This window comes from Vanacampus margaritifer, chromosome 18, assembly GCF_051991255.1.
Source record: "Vanacampus margaritifer isolate UIUO_Vmar chromosome 18, RoL_Vmar_1.0, whole genome shotgun sequence".
Taxonomy (NCBI): Eukaryota; Metazoa; Chordata; class Actinopteri; order Syngnathiformes; family Syngnathidae; genus Vanacampus; species Vanacampus margaritifer.
In genome coordinates, this window is record NC_135449.1 from 479,408 (window position 1) to 497,407 (window position 18,000).

Below are 18,000 nucleotides of genomic sequence, written 5' to 3' on the forward strand. Positions count from 1 at the left end.
GTCCGTCTTCTGAGCACCACGACGACATCATTGCTGACTGACTCAAGGTGACTGGAATGTGGTGGCTTCGTGCACGCGCAAACGCAGGCAGGCTTTCTGGGAAGAAAACGTTTGGACGCCTTCAACACACTTGTGGACTTTTTGTTGTTGTCGAAGTCTTGGATTCGGGAGGTCACCTGCGGACCGACGGGTGGGCAGAGGCAGGCCGCGGCGGCAGACGTGCATTAACAGCCGGAGAACATTTGGATGATCCGAGTGGATGTCGGGAGCTCGCTTGTGGGCGTGGCCTATGTTGAGGACACACGGTTCGCCCTCATTTACCGGAATGGTCCCGGTCGGCCCGCTCCACAGCCAAACAGCTCGTGACGCCGACGCCACACGGCCTGGAAGTGAAACGACACACGCACGGCACAGAGGACAGGGTGTTGTCTTGGCGTGCGCGGCATCGCTAACTCCTAAAATATGTTCACTCGCGCTGACTGAGCTCATAACGCACAACATGCACTGTGTGTGTGTGTGTGCGTGCGCATGTGTGTGTGCGTGTAGCAGGATTACGTAAATACACTTACACAAGTGTTTTTCTGATGTGCTTTTAGCACTCTTTAATAAAAACATTATGTCATGAAATAGAATGTCGAGAATTGAACTGTTTTTGTCACATTTTTTTGCTTCAGTTGTGAGGTTTGTGCTGCTCCTTTTGTTGTGCTCACCTTGGCCACCTGGGGGCAGTATAAACGTCAGTTAAAGGTTAGTATGTTTCCTCTCCAAAACAGTTTGGGAGTGAAAAATGCTTTAAAAAGTGGGTAGATTGGAAAATACTCATGCCAGTAGTTTTCACAAAACGCAAGGCTCAATTCCGTCTCGGAAATATTTAGAATTGTCGTGACCCCCCTGAAAACACTTGAAAAATAAGTTCGACAATACTACAAATAAGCATTTTCTATACACACACAAAAAAAATGTCACCCTGCCCCAAAATTAAATTTGAATACGTTAATAGGTGAAACCGCGAATAGGCGGGGGTCCACTGTATAATCGCAATGAAGTCGGTGGTTCGCAGCCCCACCCTGACTGGAAACGTCACAGGCGGCAGCCAATCAGACGATGTGTTTACTCGGCGCTTTAAAAAGCGCACGGGGGCAGCCCGGCGTCACTTGGCCGCCAGCTTTGAAAGCTTTGACGGTTGCCTTCTGCTAGCATCCGGCCTCGTCTTCTTTCGTTCTTTCTTTCCTTCCTTGCGCTCTTTTTTCGTCCCACGCAAGATGATCGCGCTCGTGCTCGTGTGCGCGCTGCTCGCCCCCGCCGACACCTCCTCGCTGTCCAAGCGCTCGGCCGCCGCCGCCTGCCCGGTGACCTGCGAGCCGTCGCGGTGCCCGCCCCCGCCCTCGCCCGCCGATTGCCCGGCCGGGCTGGCGTCGGACGCCTGCGACTGCTGCCGGAAGTGCGCGGCCGGCGAGGGCGAGCCGTGCGGCGGCGGCGGCGGCGGCGACGAACGCCGCTGCGCCGACGGGCTGACGTGCGCGGCGCCGGACGACGGCGTGGCGCCCACGAGCACGGTGCGAAGCCGGGCCAAGGCGGGCGTGTGCGTGTGCGCCATCCCCGAACCCGTGTGCGGCAGCGACGGCGTCACCTACGCCAACGTCTGCCGGCTGCGGCGCGACGCTGTCCGAGCGCTTCAGGCCGGCCGGCCGCCGGTTATCCTCATCCAGAGAGGCGCGTGCGGCCACGGTGAGTTGAGTTGCGGTCCGTGGGTTCGAGCGCATGCGTGAGTTCGACGCGATGTGCGTGAGATGTCACACGAAATGGAATCCAATCAAGTTTGTTTACCGCAAGTCACTTGTTGATGTCATTTTGCGAGAAACTTTGCAATTGTTCTTGGCTTGAACTTGTTAGCTACAAACACTTTTTTTTTTGCCGATATCGTTTGTTGCTAAGTTGCTTGTTCTTGCAAGAACAAAAAAGAAGTTAAGTTTGTGTCATTCCTCTTGGAATGTTCCACATGACATGAAATGACACTCGCTCACATGGCAACGATGTCACTTTGTCATCTCACAAGCCAAAAGTGTCTTCAAGCGAGTCCGCGAGGGTCTGCAAGCAAAAAAAATCATTTTTGCATTTCAAATGTTCAAACGTGGAGCAATGAGACAATCAAGCAACAAATGTAACTTCTGAGCATTGACCCAAATAAAAGCGCTCGACCTTCCTGCATGAGAACATTTTGGTTTCCGTTGCCAAACTTCCTCTTTGAAATGGCTGATGTTGTTTTGTGGACTGGTCGGACAGAACTTTGGAGCCCGCAAGTAGGTCTGGAACGCGTTTGCCGCCGTGACTCATGGCTGAGAGACGATTGGGCGCCGGGTTGAATGTGGGTCAGACGTTATTTAACCCAGATTGGAGCGACTGCGAGTGTTTTTCTTTCCGGCTCAGCGTGCAGACAAGCTGGGATCCGCCGTCAACGCGGCGACGCTTGCGCGCTGACTCACCGCTCTCAGGAATCTGCCCCAGTCCAGGCTCGTCCGCCTCCAGATGGGATCGGAGGGCGCCGTCGATTGGTTGATAATCCTTGTTGGGAAAGCAGCTGGTGGATGCCATTGGAGCGTTCGCTAAGTGCGTGTCCTCGTTGGACCTCATTTTAGCGCACTCTCACCTTTACGGGTCACAGCACGCCGCTCGCTATCCCACGTTTGATCGCACGCCCGCCTTCTCACAATCAGTTAGCACGTGCTACGTGTTGGCCAATCAGCATCCAGTAAAAAGTTTGATACCGCTAGAAATTGCATAAAAGACCATGAGGACCATTAGAAATGGAGTGCAGGCGCATGGTGACCAGTAGAAATCAAGTCCAGTGAGGTGGTACCAGTAAAAATCCAATACAGGAACACGATGCCAATAGAAATCAAGTCAAGTCTCGTGGTAGCCAATAGTTAGCTCACTTGTCAGTCTTTCCCTTTCCGACCAATCGCGTCTCACTCAGCCATGGAGTGCGCGTTTGTCTTGTCAAACATTTGGACGGACTTCTGCGCGTCTCCTGAGTGGTCGCAGCTGTTGGGAGCGGTCGCGGATGTTTCGGCATTTCTCCAGCGTGAGCAAGCGCAAAGCTTATGTAAGACAAGACTTGACTTTTTCTTTGCGCGGCTCGCTAACACGTGGCTGAAACCTGTCACAGCGCCGCCCTGCTGCTGCGGGAGCGACATGACACACTCCAAGTGTGGAAATCTGGGCCACGGGGGCAACAAAATTGGGGGCGGGGCTTCTTTTATATTGATTAGGAATCATCGATGCGCCTACTGTTGTCAAAACTAACAGCAAAAGTTGACCTCTGTTGACCTTGAAGTGCTCTTCGGGGCCCCCTAGTGGCGGCGGCGGCGTACGCGTCGGCACCCCTGACGTTCTTTTTGCCCCAGCAGGACAGAAGAACCCCGACAGTCTTCGCTTCAAGTTCAACTTCATCGCCGACGTGGTGGACAAGATCGCGCCGGCCGTGGTCCACATCGAGCTCTACCGCAAGTACGACCAGACGGCGGAAGTCAGGAAGTCACGCGCGATTGCAATGATTGTTTCCTGTGCGCGCGCAGGATGGTTTATTCCAAGCGGGAAGTGGCCGTCGCCAGCGGCTCGGGTTTCGTCGTGTCGGAGGACGGCCTCATCGTCACTAACGCCCACGTGGTGGCCAATAAGCATCGACTGAAGGTACGTGAATGGAGTGCAGGTGCGCAACGCAGATGTCACCTTTGGCGTCGTGCCCGCAGGTGGAGCTGAAGAGCGGCGCCTCCTTTGACGCCAAAATCTTGGACATCGACGAGAAGGCCGACATCGCTCTCATCAAAATCAACGTCCACGTGAGTCATGGACTTCATAAGAAGGAGAATAAGCTCGACGCGCACGCACACACAAAGTCAAAGATGAAATGAAACGATGCATTCAAAGTGAAGTCCAGGCTAAATCCAAGGTGAAATCGCCAAAGATGAAATGAGCCTTGACATTGGAAAGCAATTCAAAGTCAGGAAATAAAAGATCAAGTCACGCAAAGTGAAATCAAAGATCAAGTCCAAGATGCATTGAGGGAATTCCAGTTCACAAACTTGAAGGCAAAGTCAAATGTGAATTCATCAAAGGGGATTCAACCACAGACGCCGTCGCATTTAAATCAAGGTCAAATCAAAGATGATGCGAGATGAATTCAAAGTGAAGTCAAAGGATACATCGTGGACGAAATCCAAAATGCATTCAAAGTGAATTCAAGTCAAAGATAAAGTCAAAAGTGAAATCAGCAACGATGAACTCAATGATTAAATGAGAGAAGTCAACGTTAAATCAGGGTGAAAGTGGAGGTGAGGTTGAAGACGTGAAATCAAAACTGCGATGGAATTGAACGTGGGTGGCGGATGAGGTCGACGTAAATTCACAAGATGAAATCCAAGCTGATTCCAAGGTGAAAGGAAAAAGTGAAATCTGCATTCCGACTTGACGAATGTGGCTTTTGCGGCCTTTCAGAACAAGCTGCCGGTTCTGCTGCTGGGCCGCTCGGCGGAGCTGCGCCCCGGCGAGTTCGTGGTGGCCATCGGGAGTCCCTTCTCGCTGCAGAACACCGTCACCACCGGCATCGTCAGCACCACGCAGCGGCGGGGCAAGGAGCTGGGCCTGCGCGACTCCGACATGGACTACATCCAGACGGACGCCATCATCAACGTGGGCACAGAACGCAAGCAACACGCAAGCTAGCACGTCGCCCGCTTTGACGCTTTTGCTCGTCTTCTCTTTTGCCGGCAGTACGGCAACTCGGGAGGGCCGCTGGTCAACCTGGTGAGTGCTCGGATGGCGCTCGGCGCCGTTAGGACCCAAGTCCAGCCACGCCTACTAGCAGACCGCATTGTTCTCCTCATTCCGGCAAAAGCAAAACTGCTGGAAAGAAGCTTTGGAGTGCTAAAGCGCGTTTTCTAAAGCGTTCGCACGTCTTGACCTTTGCCCCTGACGCCTTAAACGCAACATTGGACATTTACAGTCGCTCACGTTGTTACCTCAAACAATTGTTTGTCAATTTTTCATTTACAAAACGTTGAGCTGTCTAATATTTGCATTTTAACTCTTCAATGAATTAACCTTTTAAAAAAATGATGTATTTTAACAATTAAAAAAGGGCTTATTTTTGAAAGGTATTATTTCAATCATCTAGTTACAAATGAAATGAAAAATACCAGTAAAATAGTTTATTCATAGTCAATTGAATTAGCCAATTATTTAATATAGTAGAACACATTTAAAAATACCTGTTTTATATCAAATAATTTATTTTAATAATTCATTCAAATCTTTATCTTTTATCTTTATTATTGAATAAGATCGAATCCCTCAATTGTTTAATTAAGTAAATAAGAACGTTTTACAAATAAAATAGCCATTAATGTTCAAGTTTATTATTTATAATCAATGTCATTTGTATTAATTAACCAGTGACTTTGTTAAAAAACACACACACACACACGGGTGTAAACTTGTTGCGTGTGTGCGCGTGCAGGACGGCGAAGTGATCGGCATCAACACGTTGAAGGTGACGGCGGGAATCTCCTTCGCGATCCCGTCCGACAAAATACGAGAATTCCTGGCAGAGTCGCACGTCCGACAGGCCAAAGGTACGAACAAACTTTTTTTTTTCTTTTTTTACACATTACAATCTTGTTTTGATTGTCTCCATTTTGTTGGAATGGTCTCTTCATTGTTTTTTTTTAGGGAGTAACATCGGCAAGAAGAAGTACATCGGCATTAGGATGATGAGCCTCACGCCAACGTGAGCGACACACACGCGCACGCGCACACGCACGCACGCACATACACTTGCCCTTGTATCATCTCATTGACATAATGCATTTCCTAGCCCCGCCCCCTAACCCCAAGCATCAAAAAACGATTGCTTAGCCTCAACCATAATTCTAAACTAAAGTCTGAAACCAAGTCTTGGCCCTCAAAAAGAGGTCCGATCTTGCGGGGGTGGTCCCCACAAGTTCAAGTCGGTCCCCGCAATGGTAGTTCAACCTGGAAAAACACGCGTGTTTGGGCCCCGCAATGTAGCAAAGACAAAGGCACGCATTTTCCGAGGCCGTCAACGTGGCGGACAAGAAGAGCACGTTGTCAATGCCACCAAAATGATTTCTACTTTCAGCGGCTAACATTCGGACCTCTCTGTTATTACCATGCCGCATTCGTGTCTAATGACAGAGCGGAAGAAATGTGACACAAATGTTCTTTGGACGACATGGAAAAAAAATGCGAGTGGTCACCACATTTGTCACAATCGTGCAAGCCAACACAAAGCAAGAAGGTTTTTGTGCTGGACAATCGAAATGGAGTCAAGGAATGTGGTGGCCAATAGGAAAAACATGTGCATGAGAAAAAGAAAAAGAAAAGTCAAACATGCTTAATGTTATTTTTCCCATGAGAAATCACACAAATAATTATTTCTTGTTGCAATGATGTAAAAGTGACTAACCCCCCCCCAGTCTAGCCAAGGACCTGAAAGACAGGCAGTCGGACTTCCCAGACGTCACCTCAGGCGCTTACGTCATCGAAGTCCTCAGCCGGACACCTGCCGAGGCGTGAGTGCACAATCGTCAAAAACAACACAGTCACTAGTAAACAAACAGACACCAGCTGAATGGAACACCAAACATAACAAGAATTACCAATGGAGCAAAAAAAAAAAAAAACTAGAGCAAATCAGCTCAGCATGTAGACGGCGTTTTAGGGCTACGTGTATTTCTCATAACTTTCTGACTTTTTGTCCTCGCAAATCTGCCACTTTATAAACTCACAAAGTTGCCCTTTATGAATTACGAGTTTTTTTTCTTGGAATATTGCCCCCGTCCTCCAAAAAAATAATAATATATATATATATATATATACGTGGCCCTAATACGCCGCTGTACATGGCTACCGTGTATATAGTGTCGTTTCTTGTTTTCATTTTGTTATCAGATTGTTTGATGCACATTTGCGGTAAGAAAACGTTGACTGGCGTCTTTGCGTGATTTTTCCCACGCAGCGCCGGCCTGCGTGAGAGCGACGTCATCATCAGCATCAACGGCGAGCGCGTGACGTCAGCCAGCGACGTGAGCGCCGCCATCAGGCGCGACGACACGCTGCGGCTGGTGGTGAGGCGCGGCAACGAGGACGTCATCGTCACTGTCGTGCCCGACGACGTCGAGCCGTGACCGGCGCGAACGCCCGCGCTTCCGCCCGCGCTTCCGCCGGCCGCCGACGGGGGGCGCCAACACCTGCTGACTTTAAGGACCTTCCGGACGGACTCTCCAGACCACGCGTCGTCATCAACGCACGGCAAAGACACACACGCAAGCCCTTGCGTGTCCATCAAGTGGTTGCTAGGTTACTGTACCTTTTGGGACTTGTATTTTGGAAGTTGTTTTTATGTGTATGACCTTTTTTTCTAGAAAGAAAATACAATTATTTTTTAACAGAATCCTACTGCGTCTGTTTGTTTTTGCTTTTGTGTGTTTGCATCTTTTTATTGTTTTTTTTTTATTGTCTGCATGTTTTTGTTGTTTCCATTGTGCCTTTAAAGCGTTGTTTTTTGTGTCTTCACACTTATGAAAAGGCACACATTTTTTTCCCAATTGTTATTATTTGCTAATGTAGCAGTTTTTGTTGGTTAGTTGACATGGTTAGCAAAGCTACTGTGAGCAGTGATTGTTCCCCCCCACCCATCCTTCTGAATGAGCACGATGCAATTTACCACACAGTTCGTTCCATGTGAGTGTCTTCTCCATGCTCCATGCAAGTGTGTTCATTTTGTATTTGTCCCGTTCGAGAAATAAGTCAAGTTAGCGCAGAATTCCACGTACGTTACTTGAGTTAGCGCACACGTTTGGGGCCGTCGCTTTGCCGTGCTAGGACTTCTGGACGTCAGCCTCACGCGGGTCCGAGGGCGGCGTTGCGGCAGACGCCCCCTGCTGGAGGGCAGCGAGCAGCACTTTGTCCAGCTTGTGCTCTAGAGCGTCCAAGCGGCGGTCCACGTGCTCCTTCAGACGCCGCTCCATTTCCTCCAGGCGACGCTCCATGGACGTGTCTGCAGTCCTGAGGGACAAACAACAAACAAGTCCACTGTAAGACAGTTTGCAGTTTTTTTTCCAATGAGTCTTTGTTGTGTCTCCACATGGATTTGAACATGTCTTAGGTGTTTTTTTTTTAAACAGTTCTGTGGTTGGTGTGTTGTTTTTCCAGGTATTTTTATCTTGTCTTCGTTCTCCACGTGCCAAGCAGGGATGCTAAGCTAACGCTAGCTGACAGCAAAGTGCTGATGTTTTAAGAAACGCTCTGTCAATCGGTCCACTTGCTGACTTGGAACAATATATTCTTGGACGTTTTCTGGGTTTGTGTGATTGAGGTTAAACTCAAAATAAAACCCCCGCTGGAAGCCACGCTGACCAGCAGCCTTGACATTCGCAGAACTTGTCACTCGCTGACAGCCACACAAACTTTTTGGAGAGATCGCCACAGATCTGCTTCCAGCTGTGGGACACTTGAAGATGTACAACAAAACCTCACGCCTGAAAAAACAAGAAGAAGGCGTTCACATGAAAGGAAGACTTGAAACAGATGTCAGAGTTGATGTTCCTCCAAAATGTTTTCACTTGGGCAACGCATAATCCCCACAAAGGCGGAAAAGACAAGTCCAAACAGATGTGCTGAGCGATGAGCTCAGGACATAAAAAAACACACGCACACAAAAGAAAATTGTGTCAAACAGTATACTGGCCAACAGTAGAGCTGAAAAACAAACAAAAAAAACTCAGTCAACTACAAAAATAGGTGGAAACAAAATTTCTGCCTCGAAGATTTGTCGTCATTGTTTCCTATGTGGACATTTCTTGCAAATGAGAGCATTGCGATCAAGTTAACTATTTTTTTATTTTTTTATTGCTCATTTATGAGTACACGGCGTTCCCCCAAAAGAGAGCGAAAAAGAAATGTATCCTGTATCCAAGAAAATGATCTGCCACGAGCAGCACTCGATGCTTTGGCTCGGTTTTGGATGTTCACCACTTTACCAGTGGGGGGCAGCAATGCGCCAAACGTGCCCAGTCTGTTGGAAATCATGAAGAAGAACGAGAAGGAAGCTAATTACCCGCATTGTAGCTAACAGACTAACTATGATTTCTTCTGGATTTTTCTTGTGGAAGCATCGTCTGTAACGTGAGTTTGAAGACACAATTCCAAATGTAACATACAAAATATACTGTACATATGTGAATGGTAGTTAGCGTTTGCTGACCTAAAAATTATCACTAGCCCGCTAAATGCTAATCGCGATTGCTAACCGTTTAGCAGAGGCTAATTTTAATGGCAGGGAAGTAAGAAGAAGTAAAAGATAAAAATGCACTTCAATTCATGTCCAACCTTAGTAAGGAAAAAAAAAGCTAATTCTAAATGCATAAAATGAGTAACAGTCACCAGGCATTGACAGGGCACTATAGACAAACCACGGACTGGTCGCCAGTCAATGTAGGGGACTTAAAAAGAAAAACTAGACTGGTCTCTGTGGTCAGCATCAACCAATCCAAAGTAGAACAGACAAACAATCCCATATAGACAAACAACAGACTGGTCACTCATCGATGGCAGGGGAACATATAGATCAGGAATGGACTTGTCATCTGTCAAGTCACCGACAAACCACGGAAAGGACTAGTCGCCAGTCAGCGGCAGGGTACACATCGAGTTGCCTCACTTTTCGTTACCTGCTAGTCTTTGACACCACCTAAAAAAGGTTTACAATTGGCTAAAATGCCATAGGATGACATCCAAGCACTACGTTTGTCACAATGTAGCACCTCGACTCACTTCAAAATTGTTCCTTGGCACCAAGATGCCGCCAAAGTACGCATGTAAATCAGTGGTTAACAAATAATGGAATGGTCGCCAAACAGATGAAGCCAGTACGTAAATGACAAACGCACACAAAAAGCAAAAAAGCAAGACTCACGCTTGAAGCGCACGTTTGAATTTCGGACGTTAGTGAGGCGTCCCTCTGCGGTTCTGAACTCGTCCGGGTGCCGTCACGCTCGGCTGACTCGCCCGCTATCAAAGCTCACATTGTGGCGCCACAACCACATCTTTTGTTCGCCGTTTGTCACGGAGGAGGTGGTGTTCCCGTCACCATGGCTACCAGAAAAAAGCTACACAATTCAGATGGAGTCTATCCTCGCAAACGCCCTGGATTGGTCGCCAGTTAATCACAAGGCACATGCAGACAAACAAAGCACTGCTTGACAGTCAGTCAAGGGACCAAAAGCTCAGATTTTTATTTTCCGTCCAACTATCGGAATCTGCGTGAAAAAATCTCCGCCAGTCTGACCCGAACGGAACCGTGGCATGCGTGTGCGCGCAAGTTGCGTAACTTACTGTGCGTTGTTGTGGTCCACTTTGAGTCGCGTCAGCTGAGTGGAAAGCTCGTCGTGCAGCATGTCGGCATCGCGCCCGCTCGACAGGAAGCGCCGCATCAGCTCGGCCAGCCGGCTGTCCGGCGCCGGCCCGTTTGGTGCCGTTCGGGGGGCGGGCCCGAACGAGTCCACTGGGGGCTAACGCGGTGAAATTAAAATGCTCAATTCATCTTCATCATAACACGTTTACATCATTTTTATTAATACCGCTTTTTGTCATTTTAAAAGAGCATTATTTGTAAATGCTTTAAGTAAAAATTTGAAATGTTACATTGCTTTGATTCATCTTTTCTATTTCTATATCTAGTCGCGACACTTTTTAAAACATTTTTTTAATTAAATGTTCTTGAAATCTACTTGGGTGGTCGCCAGTTTTCTTGGGTACTGTATAATATTTAGAACGAATACAACAAAATATTTGCAAATGTTTGTGGTTAGTAGATCAAGTTGACATCCACGCTAGCATGTTCAATACGTGTGCGGTAGCGGTACCTGGACGACGGCAGCGGCGGCGGTCCCGACACTTGCCGGGGGGGCCAAAGCGGCTAAGAGGCCACCGCCCATCAGGAGCGGCAGGAAACTGCTCTGGTTCTGAGTGGGGGGCAAACAGAGTGTTGTATGTCACCATACGGCGGCCATATTGGAGGGGGCAGACCCAAATAAGAACCATGGCTTTAACAAGCTTGGATGTAGCAAACAAGTGGCTAGCAAAGTGTCGCGTACGAGGATGTACCTTCTGCTGGAGACGCAGCATGTCCATCAGGTTCTGAGCCCCCGGCGAGAGGCTGCCGCCCATCTCGTCCACCAGACTCTGGACCTGCTGCAGGTCGATGGCGCCGCCGCCGCCGTCTTGGGCTGGGCCAGACCGCAGGGGCCGGAGCGCCACCACCAGGCCGCACAGCAACACGCTGCTTCGACCCGCCAGAGAGAGCAGCTGGGGGGGGGGGGCAGGTTTTGCAAGACGTCAACAAAAATAGATACATCCAAAGGAAGCTTTCTTTGGATACTTGCAACAAAAATGAGTTGCCAGCAATTGGTTGACGTCATTTCATATTACAGGGGATAAAAATAACAAAGAAAACGTCTCAAAAATATGCGGCTCAAAAAATTGGGGACACTGGATCAACGTCTTATTTGTGTGTGTTTTTTTAATTTTTATTTTATTGCTCTTTTTTGTTCAAAGTTTGAAAATATTGCAGAAAATAAAACATTACTGTAGAGACAAGAGCATATGTTTACTTTGTTCTTTTTCAGCTTTATTTTATAATTTATATAAAAAAAAAAGGTTTAGTTGTTTAGAAAAACACAAAAATGTGTGTGTGTGGGGGGGGGGGTGTAGATGTGATATTTTCTACCTCACTTGGTGGCTTTTTTCAATTTGTGTTGCAGGCAAAAAGTTGGTGTGCCAAGAGATTTTTGAAAAGGTGCAAACAAAGCGAGCGCTCGTGCTTCATCACCTTGACGTTGCATGACGACAGCGCGTCGTCCAGGCTCAGCTGCTTCCTGTAGAAAGGTCCTCTGCACACACAAACACAAAATCGAACTATTTCACGATATTTAAACCGTTTTCTCACAATAATGATTGATCAACACTAATAAACACTGTAGGAATGATCAAAATGCAACACTTAATTCCACACAACCTCCGCAGGTGTTTACATTTTCAATGATCACGTCTACAACATTCCTAGGAAATCACAATGTCCCATCCCTGTAGTAATTGGAGGGCTGGCTTATTATTGACCTGTCGCCGTGCCGGACGTGGTCCTGCTTGTGGCCCCGGACCGTCGCGCAGTACTCGCCCGTGGGCAGGTACACCTCCATGGTGCGAGCCTCGCTGACCAGCGTTAGGCGGCCAATGGCGGCCAAGCCGGCGGGGACGCAGCTCAGCGTCAGGACGCAGGGCTCGCCGCTGTCGCCGTCCACTCGCTCCAACAGGACTCCCTCGCCCCTGAGACATGGATATGGGGAGGGGGCTCCTTATAAACGTTTACTTGGAGCGCCAATTTGGTCCGTGGTGGCTTCCTACCCAAGTCTCTGCCTCAGCTCGTCTTCTTCTTCGCCGACGCCATCATCCGACGCCGTGACGTCAACCGCCAGCAGCATGTCGGCCAGGCCGAGGCCTTCGCTCCGACACCGCCACGCCGCTCCCATCGTCACGTCCACGTTGGCACCAGACGCCGCTTTGACGGGAGACGTCGCATCATCATCATCGCATCACTGTCATTTTCTCATCATCAAAAGCTTTTTTTCAAAATAATAGTCATCATATTTCAAAATAATAGTAGGCCACAAAGGGACAAACTGATTGCTGGTAAATGGGAGATGAGTACAAAGTCCATGATTTAGTCAAATAAGCTTAGCAAAACATTGCTTTTGACTTGGACTTGATCCTGCTTTTATTATGAGTGTGTATTGTGCATTTGTGATGCATGAAAGCCTGACTGTAGATGGGATGACAAACAAAGACTTCTCAGTTCCAGGAGGGGTTGTGAGCATTGCGTGGGCCGGTCCAAAAATGCCAGTGCCCATTTTTTTGTGCCAGTCTATCCCTGGGTAAGAACACACTAAACAATCAGTGGACTGATCATCACAGTCAATCACTAAGCACATAAAGAAACACAATAGTTAGGTCGGCGGTCAGCGACGAGTCACATGAAGTCAAGCAATGGACTGGAATTGGTCTCGGTAACATAAAAAAGCACATATCGAGCACGTCCATTCAGATGATGATTGACAAGATGAAGCAGTATATAATATTCATTCCTAGTACCTGCCATGTCTCTCGCTTCAAAGTGTTAATGATGCCGATTTGTCCTATTTCATCTCGGAATGTCTTCTGGCTCGTTCGATCATCAATCGACTCCGCTATAATAGTTTAATCGTGGAAAGTAAATAAAATCGGAAGCTTTTCTAGTGGATTCTGTTCAAGCTGAGGAGAAAACGCGTCTCGCTACACTTCCGGGGCGTTGCGGTGACGTATTAAAAGCGCGACTTTGCTTTGTTTGTTTTTGATAGCGCGTCTTAAGACTTCTGGAATCGTCGATGCAGTGCTTTTTCCCAACCATTTCGCCGTCAATGCTGCCGCGTTACAGGACGACAAAGTGACACAAAAATTCACCGACTAAGCTCGCTGATGGCTTCTCTGAGCTGCCGCAGCTCACTTCAAGCTTCTTCCTCTTCGGTAAAGTCGCATTTTGAATTTCAAGTACTGCGTTTTGTTTTTTGTTTTAATTCACATGCAACATCTCCAGTATGGCGAACGTAACGCAAACGTGTCTTCTAGCGTCGCTTAGGGATGGACTTCAGCGAGTGCTACGAGGACTCCGTGTCCAGCGTGGCGGCCGCGGTTCGCGGCGGCTGCAGGAGGCTCTTGAGGCGGCTGATCCGCGAGGGTCGCAGCGTCGACAGCGCCGACAACCGCGGCTGGAGAGCCGTCCATGAGGCGGCCGCCGCAGGCAGGTGGGGCTGCCTCAAGGAGATCCTCTCTGCGGCCGCCATGACGGGTAAGCGCAACCGCAACATACACGCTGCTATCAATGTATTTCAAAACTTCAAGGTCCCAGTCAAATACAAATCTTTTTGACAGCCTCTGGTTTGGATTTGCCTCCTGAGGCCCCAAATGTCTAATTTTGGATGGAGAGGACACACCTGCACCTACCAGACTCGTGCACTCTTTGTCCTCTTCTCCAGACAATGAATTCACGTGTAGAACAAGGGTGCACTGTTGTCAGGCAAACTCAGCATTAGTTCCTTTAAACGTGCGCTGTTTTTTTCTCACATGCAGCCGGCTCGTCGTCGGGCTTCCAGGCGTACGTCAACTCGGCCACCCACGAGGGAGAGTCTGCCTGCTTCCTGGCGGCGAGACATGGCCACTTGGACGCCGTCCGCCTCCTCATCAAAGCCCGGGCCAACATCGACCAGCTCACCAACGACCTCTCGTGTCCCCTCTACGCAGGTAAATGCAACCTTTGTGTGTCGGTTAGTGGCGTGCGTGCGTGTTGCGTCGAAGCCGCTAAGTCACAAATGCGCTCCGGCAGCGGTCAGCAACGGCCACAAGGACGTGGTGCAGCTGCTGGTGACCAAGGGCGCCAAGTTGAACAGATGGCACACGGCCTCCTGCTGGACGTGCCTTCATCAAGCCGTCTATCAGGTCGTCAGCTCACACACACACAAGAAGTTCTCCATCCTGCTTGCAATCTTACGCCCCGATGTTTGCTCTTGTAGAATCACGCAGACATCGTTCGCATCCTGGTGCAGTCGTCGGACCTGGAGGCACGCGACGACTTCAAGATGACGCCGCTCTTTGTGGCGGCGCAGTACGGACGGCGGGAATGTCTGGAGATCCTGGTCCGCGCCGGTAAGCTTCTCACTTTCGTGCTGACTTGAGGAACTCCTGAAGCTTGTTTTGTTTTTGTCTCAGAATTGTAGGAAAATGTATGCTCTGTCAACACAGTCATGAAACCACGAGTACCTTTGGCTTGTTGGACACTCTAAAACCAGTTGGGTCAAAAACGGACCGATCCTCTACTTGGGTTTATTTAACCCCTTTTAGTGTAAAGCAACTCATAAATACTGGTCAGATCCATTACTTGGGTCAAAATTTTGGGTTATTTTGTATAAAACAACCCAGGACGTTGGGTCAAATTGACCCATAAAGTGGATCGGTCCATTTTTTATCCATAATTGGGTTACTTTTGACCCAACTTTTTTTAGAGTGGAGGAAACAGAAATGTGTGTTTGTTTTGTTTTTTGTAATCAGGCGCCAACGTGAACACGCAGGCCTCGGACCTGGCCTCACCGCTCCTGCTGGCTTCCCAGGAAGGTCACCTTTCTTGCGTGGACTTTCTGCTGGACCACGGCGCCGACGCCAACCTGGCGTGCTGCCGCCACTGGCCCCAGCTTCCCATCCACGCCGCCGCGCAGTTTGGCCATCTCGGGTAGCTGCTCGTTCCTGCTAGAGCAAACGGGGCTCCGCCAGGTTGAACTTTGGCCTCTGCTGAATAATTTGCAGTGAATTATGTGCCATCATATTAAAAAGTGCACACCCACATGTGGGGACCGCCAAGATGAAATAAGGTATTATTTGTGTGGTACCAAATGTCACCAGATGACGTCAAAGCGATCATTTGGCTTTGGCCTGACAACAAAAATAGTGAACTGCTTTTAGGATTATGAGGGGTTCCTTGAAAAAATGCCTCTCTTGGTCCCAGAATTTTGAGAACTTTGAGAAAACTTGATTTTTTTTTAGGGCAATTAAAGGAGCAGAGTTCACACCATTCAATTAAGGCTCAGGGCATGGATCATTTTGGGGTGTGGTGGAAACAATCATCAGTACGTTAATCTATAAAATGTGTTGACATTATTGGCCAATCGCTTCTTACATGCTGTATTGTCATTTGTCCTAAGTGCGTTCGTATTGTTGTCACGTAAGCGTCGGACTCCGCCCACAGGATCCTCAGGCGGCTGGTGAGCGCCACGGCGCGCACGTGTGACGGCGGCTCGGGCACGGTGAGTCCGCTCTACCTGGCCGTGCAAGGCCGCCAGCCGTCCAGCGTGGAGCTGCTTCTGGCGCAAGGCTTCAGCGCCGACGCACAGGACTGCAGCGAGCTCTTGGGCCTGCACTCGCCGCTCTCCCTCGCCTTCAGCAGCGGACTCAGGCAAACCAGCACCCGCGCAGCGTACAGTACACACACACACACATACACACACACTCCACCGCGACCGGGGGTGACCTTCCAGACCCCTTTTTTAATGCTGCCTTCCAGGATGGTCACAAATGTGGAGTCACTAGAACTCAATTTAGCGATAAACACATTTGTGGGGACTATGTTAAAATTGACATTGGACAAAATGTCCTGGAGTTCACAAGTTGCTTCATGTTCCAAATACCAATTGCTCTGAATTGGATCATAGAAAAATGTACTGTTCCTATCACCAACATAAAACAACATTGCCGCCTAGTGGCAGAAAATGACATCAACACAAATGTGTGACTCAATGTTTCACGTTGGTTTTAAACGTAACTGTTAATGTAATGAATGATTGTGTGCTTGGCCACAGCGAGGCGGCCAGGATGTTGCTGGTGGCGGGTGCTGCGCTGCGCCAGGAAGAGTGGAGGCTGGTGTTGGCCCGGCACGACCCGCTCATGCTGGTCCTGGATCACAGGTCGCCAAAAATTCTTTCCAAACCTTAAACACACAACCCAGTCAGGGGTGTGCAGGAGGCGGGGCCAATGGGGGTGGCGTTGATCCTCCGAATGAACAAATGGGGCTTCCTGCCTTGCAGGTGGATTTCCCCCCCGCGACTCTTGAGCAACGACTCGGCGGCGGCGGACGTCGGTCAGAGCAAGACGGCGTTGAGGCCGTCCGAGTTGAGCGACATGTTGACCACGGCGCTGGAGCAGCCCGAGTTTGCCGACCGCTGGCTGCCGCCGCTCCTCCGGGCCGGACTGAAGCCCGAGTTGCTGCTGCACATCAGCATGTACGGCGTCTCGCACCTGGTGTCACTTTGAACGCCACGTCCAACGTTCACTTGCTTTGCACAAAAACACACGCAAAAATGTTCCACATGCTCACACGACCGTCTTTTCTTTTTTTCTTATAGTAGTTTTTTCTACAGTGAACACAGAGTTTCCACTTCTGAATTTGAAAATAATTGCTATAATAATAATCGATTTGTAATTTTTGCTTCAAGTGAATTAATGTTTAAAAAAAACTCCTCCTTTTTTTCAATGACCTTTTCTTTATGGAAGATTTGAGCATGATTTCAAATGACTAGACACAAACGCACTGGCCAGTCACACATACTTTTGCGTCCAACATAATTTCCACAAATGAATGTGGATTTTTCCATCCCCTTGTTTGTGCTTCCAGACTGCGTGAGGCCGACAGCGAGCTTGTCAACTTTCTGCTGCAGTTGGTCAACTGGTCAATGTTGGCGCCCCCTTTGAAAGGCATCCTGTGCCAAAGACGGGCACAGTTCACCTGGCAACCATTCCCGCAATTTGGTAGTCACACTTTTCCATGACATGAAGATATTCCATTGCATGTTGCTTTGCTCTAAATTGTCCCAAGGGATGTCTGTGTGTGTCCGTGTGTCCGTCCCCCAGGCAGCATTGGCTGGTGATTAATGTTTTCCCTGCGGTCTCCTTCTCCTCCACACAGACTCCATCCCCGACCTGTCGCACCTGTGCCGGTTGCAGATCAGGATGTTGATGGGACCGGACGTGGTGGTGAGGACGGACCTGGTCCAGAGGCTCCCCGTGCCACCGTGCGTCCGGCGCTTCCTGCAGTTCCGTGACATCATCGAGCATTCCCTCTTAACGCGCCTTGGTTCTGTTACCTCTGAGGATGATTCTGCTGCAGTGGCCAGATTGAAATGAGAATAAAGTTGTTGGTTAATGTTAAATAAATTCCTATTGAAATTTGTTACAAAATAATTTGTGTTATATTTTTGTTCTGCATCTTAAAAAAAAAGTGTTGCTTGGTACAATTGGAGCAGGCGTCAAGTGTCAATAGTTTTGATCAAACTCGGTTTCACACTCATC

General features: G+C 48.8%; 3 protein-coding genes across 6 annotated transcripts; 2 read left to right on the forward strand and 1 right to left on the reverse strand.

The window, feature by feature from the left end:
* The first annotated feature begins 1,142 nt into the window (after positions 1-1,142).
* Positions 1,143-7,471, forward strand: LOC144037996 (serine protease HTRA1B-like). 3 transcript variants are annotated; one of them, XM_077550004.1, is made up of 10 exons: positions 1,144-1,728; positions 3,405-3,507; positions 3,576-3,690; positions 3,750-3,839; positions 4,495-4,689; positions 4,771-4,803; positions 5,516-5,630; positions 5,728-5,785; positions 6,495-6,590; positions 7,037-7,471. In XM_077550004.1, the coding sequence occupies exons 1-10, from the start codon at positions 1,263-1,265 to the stop codon at positions 7,203-7,205; spliced, it is 1,440 nt and encodes a 479-aa protein (XP_077406130.1). In that variant the 5' UTR covers positions 1,144-1,262; the 3' UTR covers positions 7,206-7,471. The 3 variants fall into 3 exon arrangements, with proteins under 3 accessions (XP_077406132.1, XP_077406130.1, XP_077406131.1); XM_077550005.1 differs by having other exon boundaries at positions 3,408-3,507; XM_077550006.1 differs by lacking the exons at positions 4,495-4,689; positions 4,771-4,803 and having other exon boundaries at positions 1,143-1,728.
* Positions 5,393-13,445, reverse strand: c18h10orf88 (chromosome 18 C10orf88 homolog). Its single transcript, XM_077550007.1, has 8 exons — positions 13,225-13,445; positions 12,481-12,634; positions 12,196-12,402; positions 11,909-11,969; positions 11,185-11,385; positions 10,944-11,042; positions 10,414-10,589; positions 5,393-8,085 (listed from the first exon to the last, which is right to left on the reverse strand). The coding sequence occupies exons 1-8, from the start codon at positions 13,229-13,231 to the stop codon at positions 7,899-7,901; spliced, it is 1,092 nt and encodes a 363-aa protein (XP_077406133.1). The 5' UTR covers positions 13,232-13,445; the 3' UTR covers positions 5,393-7,898.
* Positions 9,080-17,892, forward strand: asb3 (ankyrin repeat and SOCS box containing 3). Of its 2 annotated transcripts, XM_077550003.1 has the most exons (13): positions 9,080-9,204; positions 11,841-11,964; positions 13,470-13,635; positions 13,738-13,957; positions 14,239-14,409; positions 14,492-14,604; positions 14,679-14,811; positions 15,214-15,391; positions 15,905-16,111; positions 16,515-16,619; positions 16,740-16,934; positions 17,327-17,460; positions 17,618-17,892. In XM_077550003.1, exons 3-13 carry the CDS (start codon positions 13,588-13,590, stop codon positions 17,833-17,835), a joined length of 1,722 nt encoding a protein of 573 aa, XP_077406129.1. In that variant the 5' UTR covers positions 9,080-9,204; positions 11,841-11,964; positions 13,470-13,587; the 3' UTR covers positions 17,836-17,892. The 2 variants fall into 2 exon arrangements, with proteins under 2 accessions (XP_077406129.1, XP_077406128.1); XM_077550002.1 differs by lacking the exons at positions 9,080-9,204; positions 11,841-11,964 and having other exon boundaries at positions 13,409-13,635.
* The last annotated feature ends 108 nt before the right edge of the window (positions 17,893-18,000 follow it).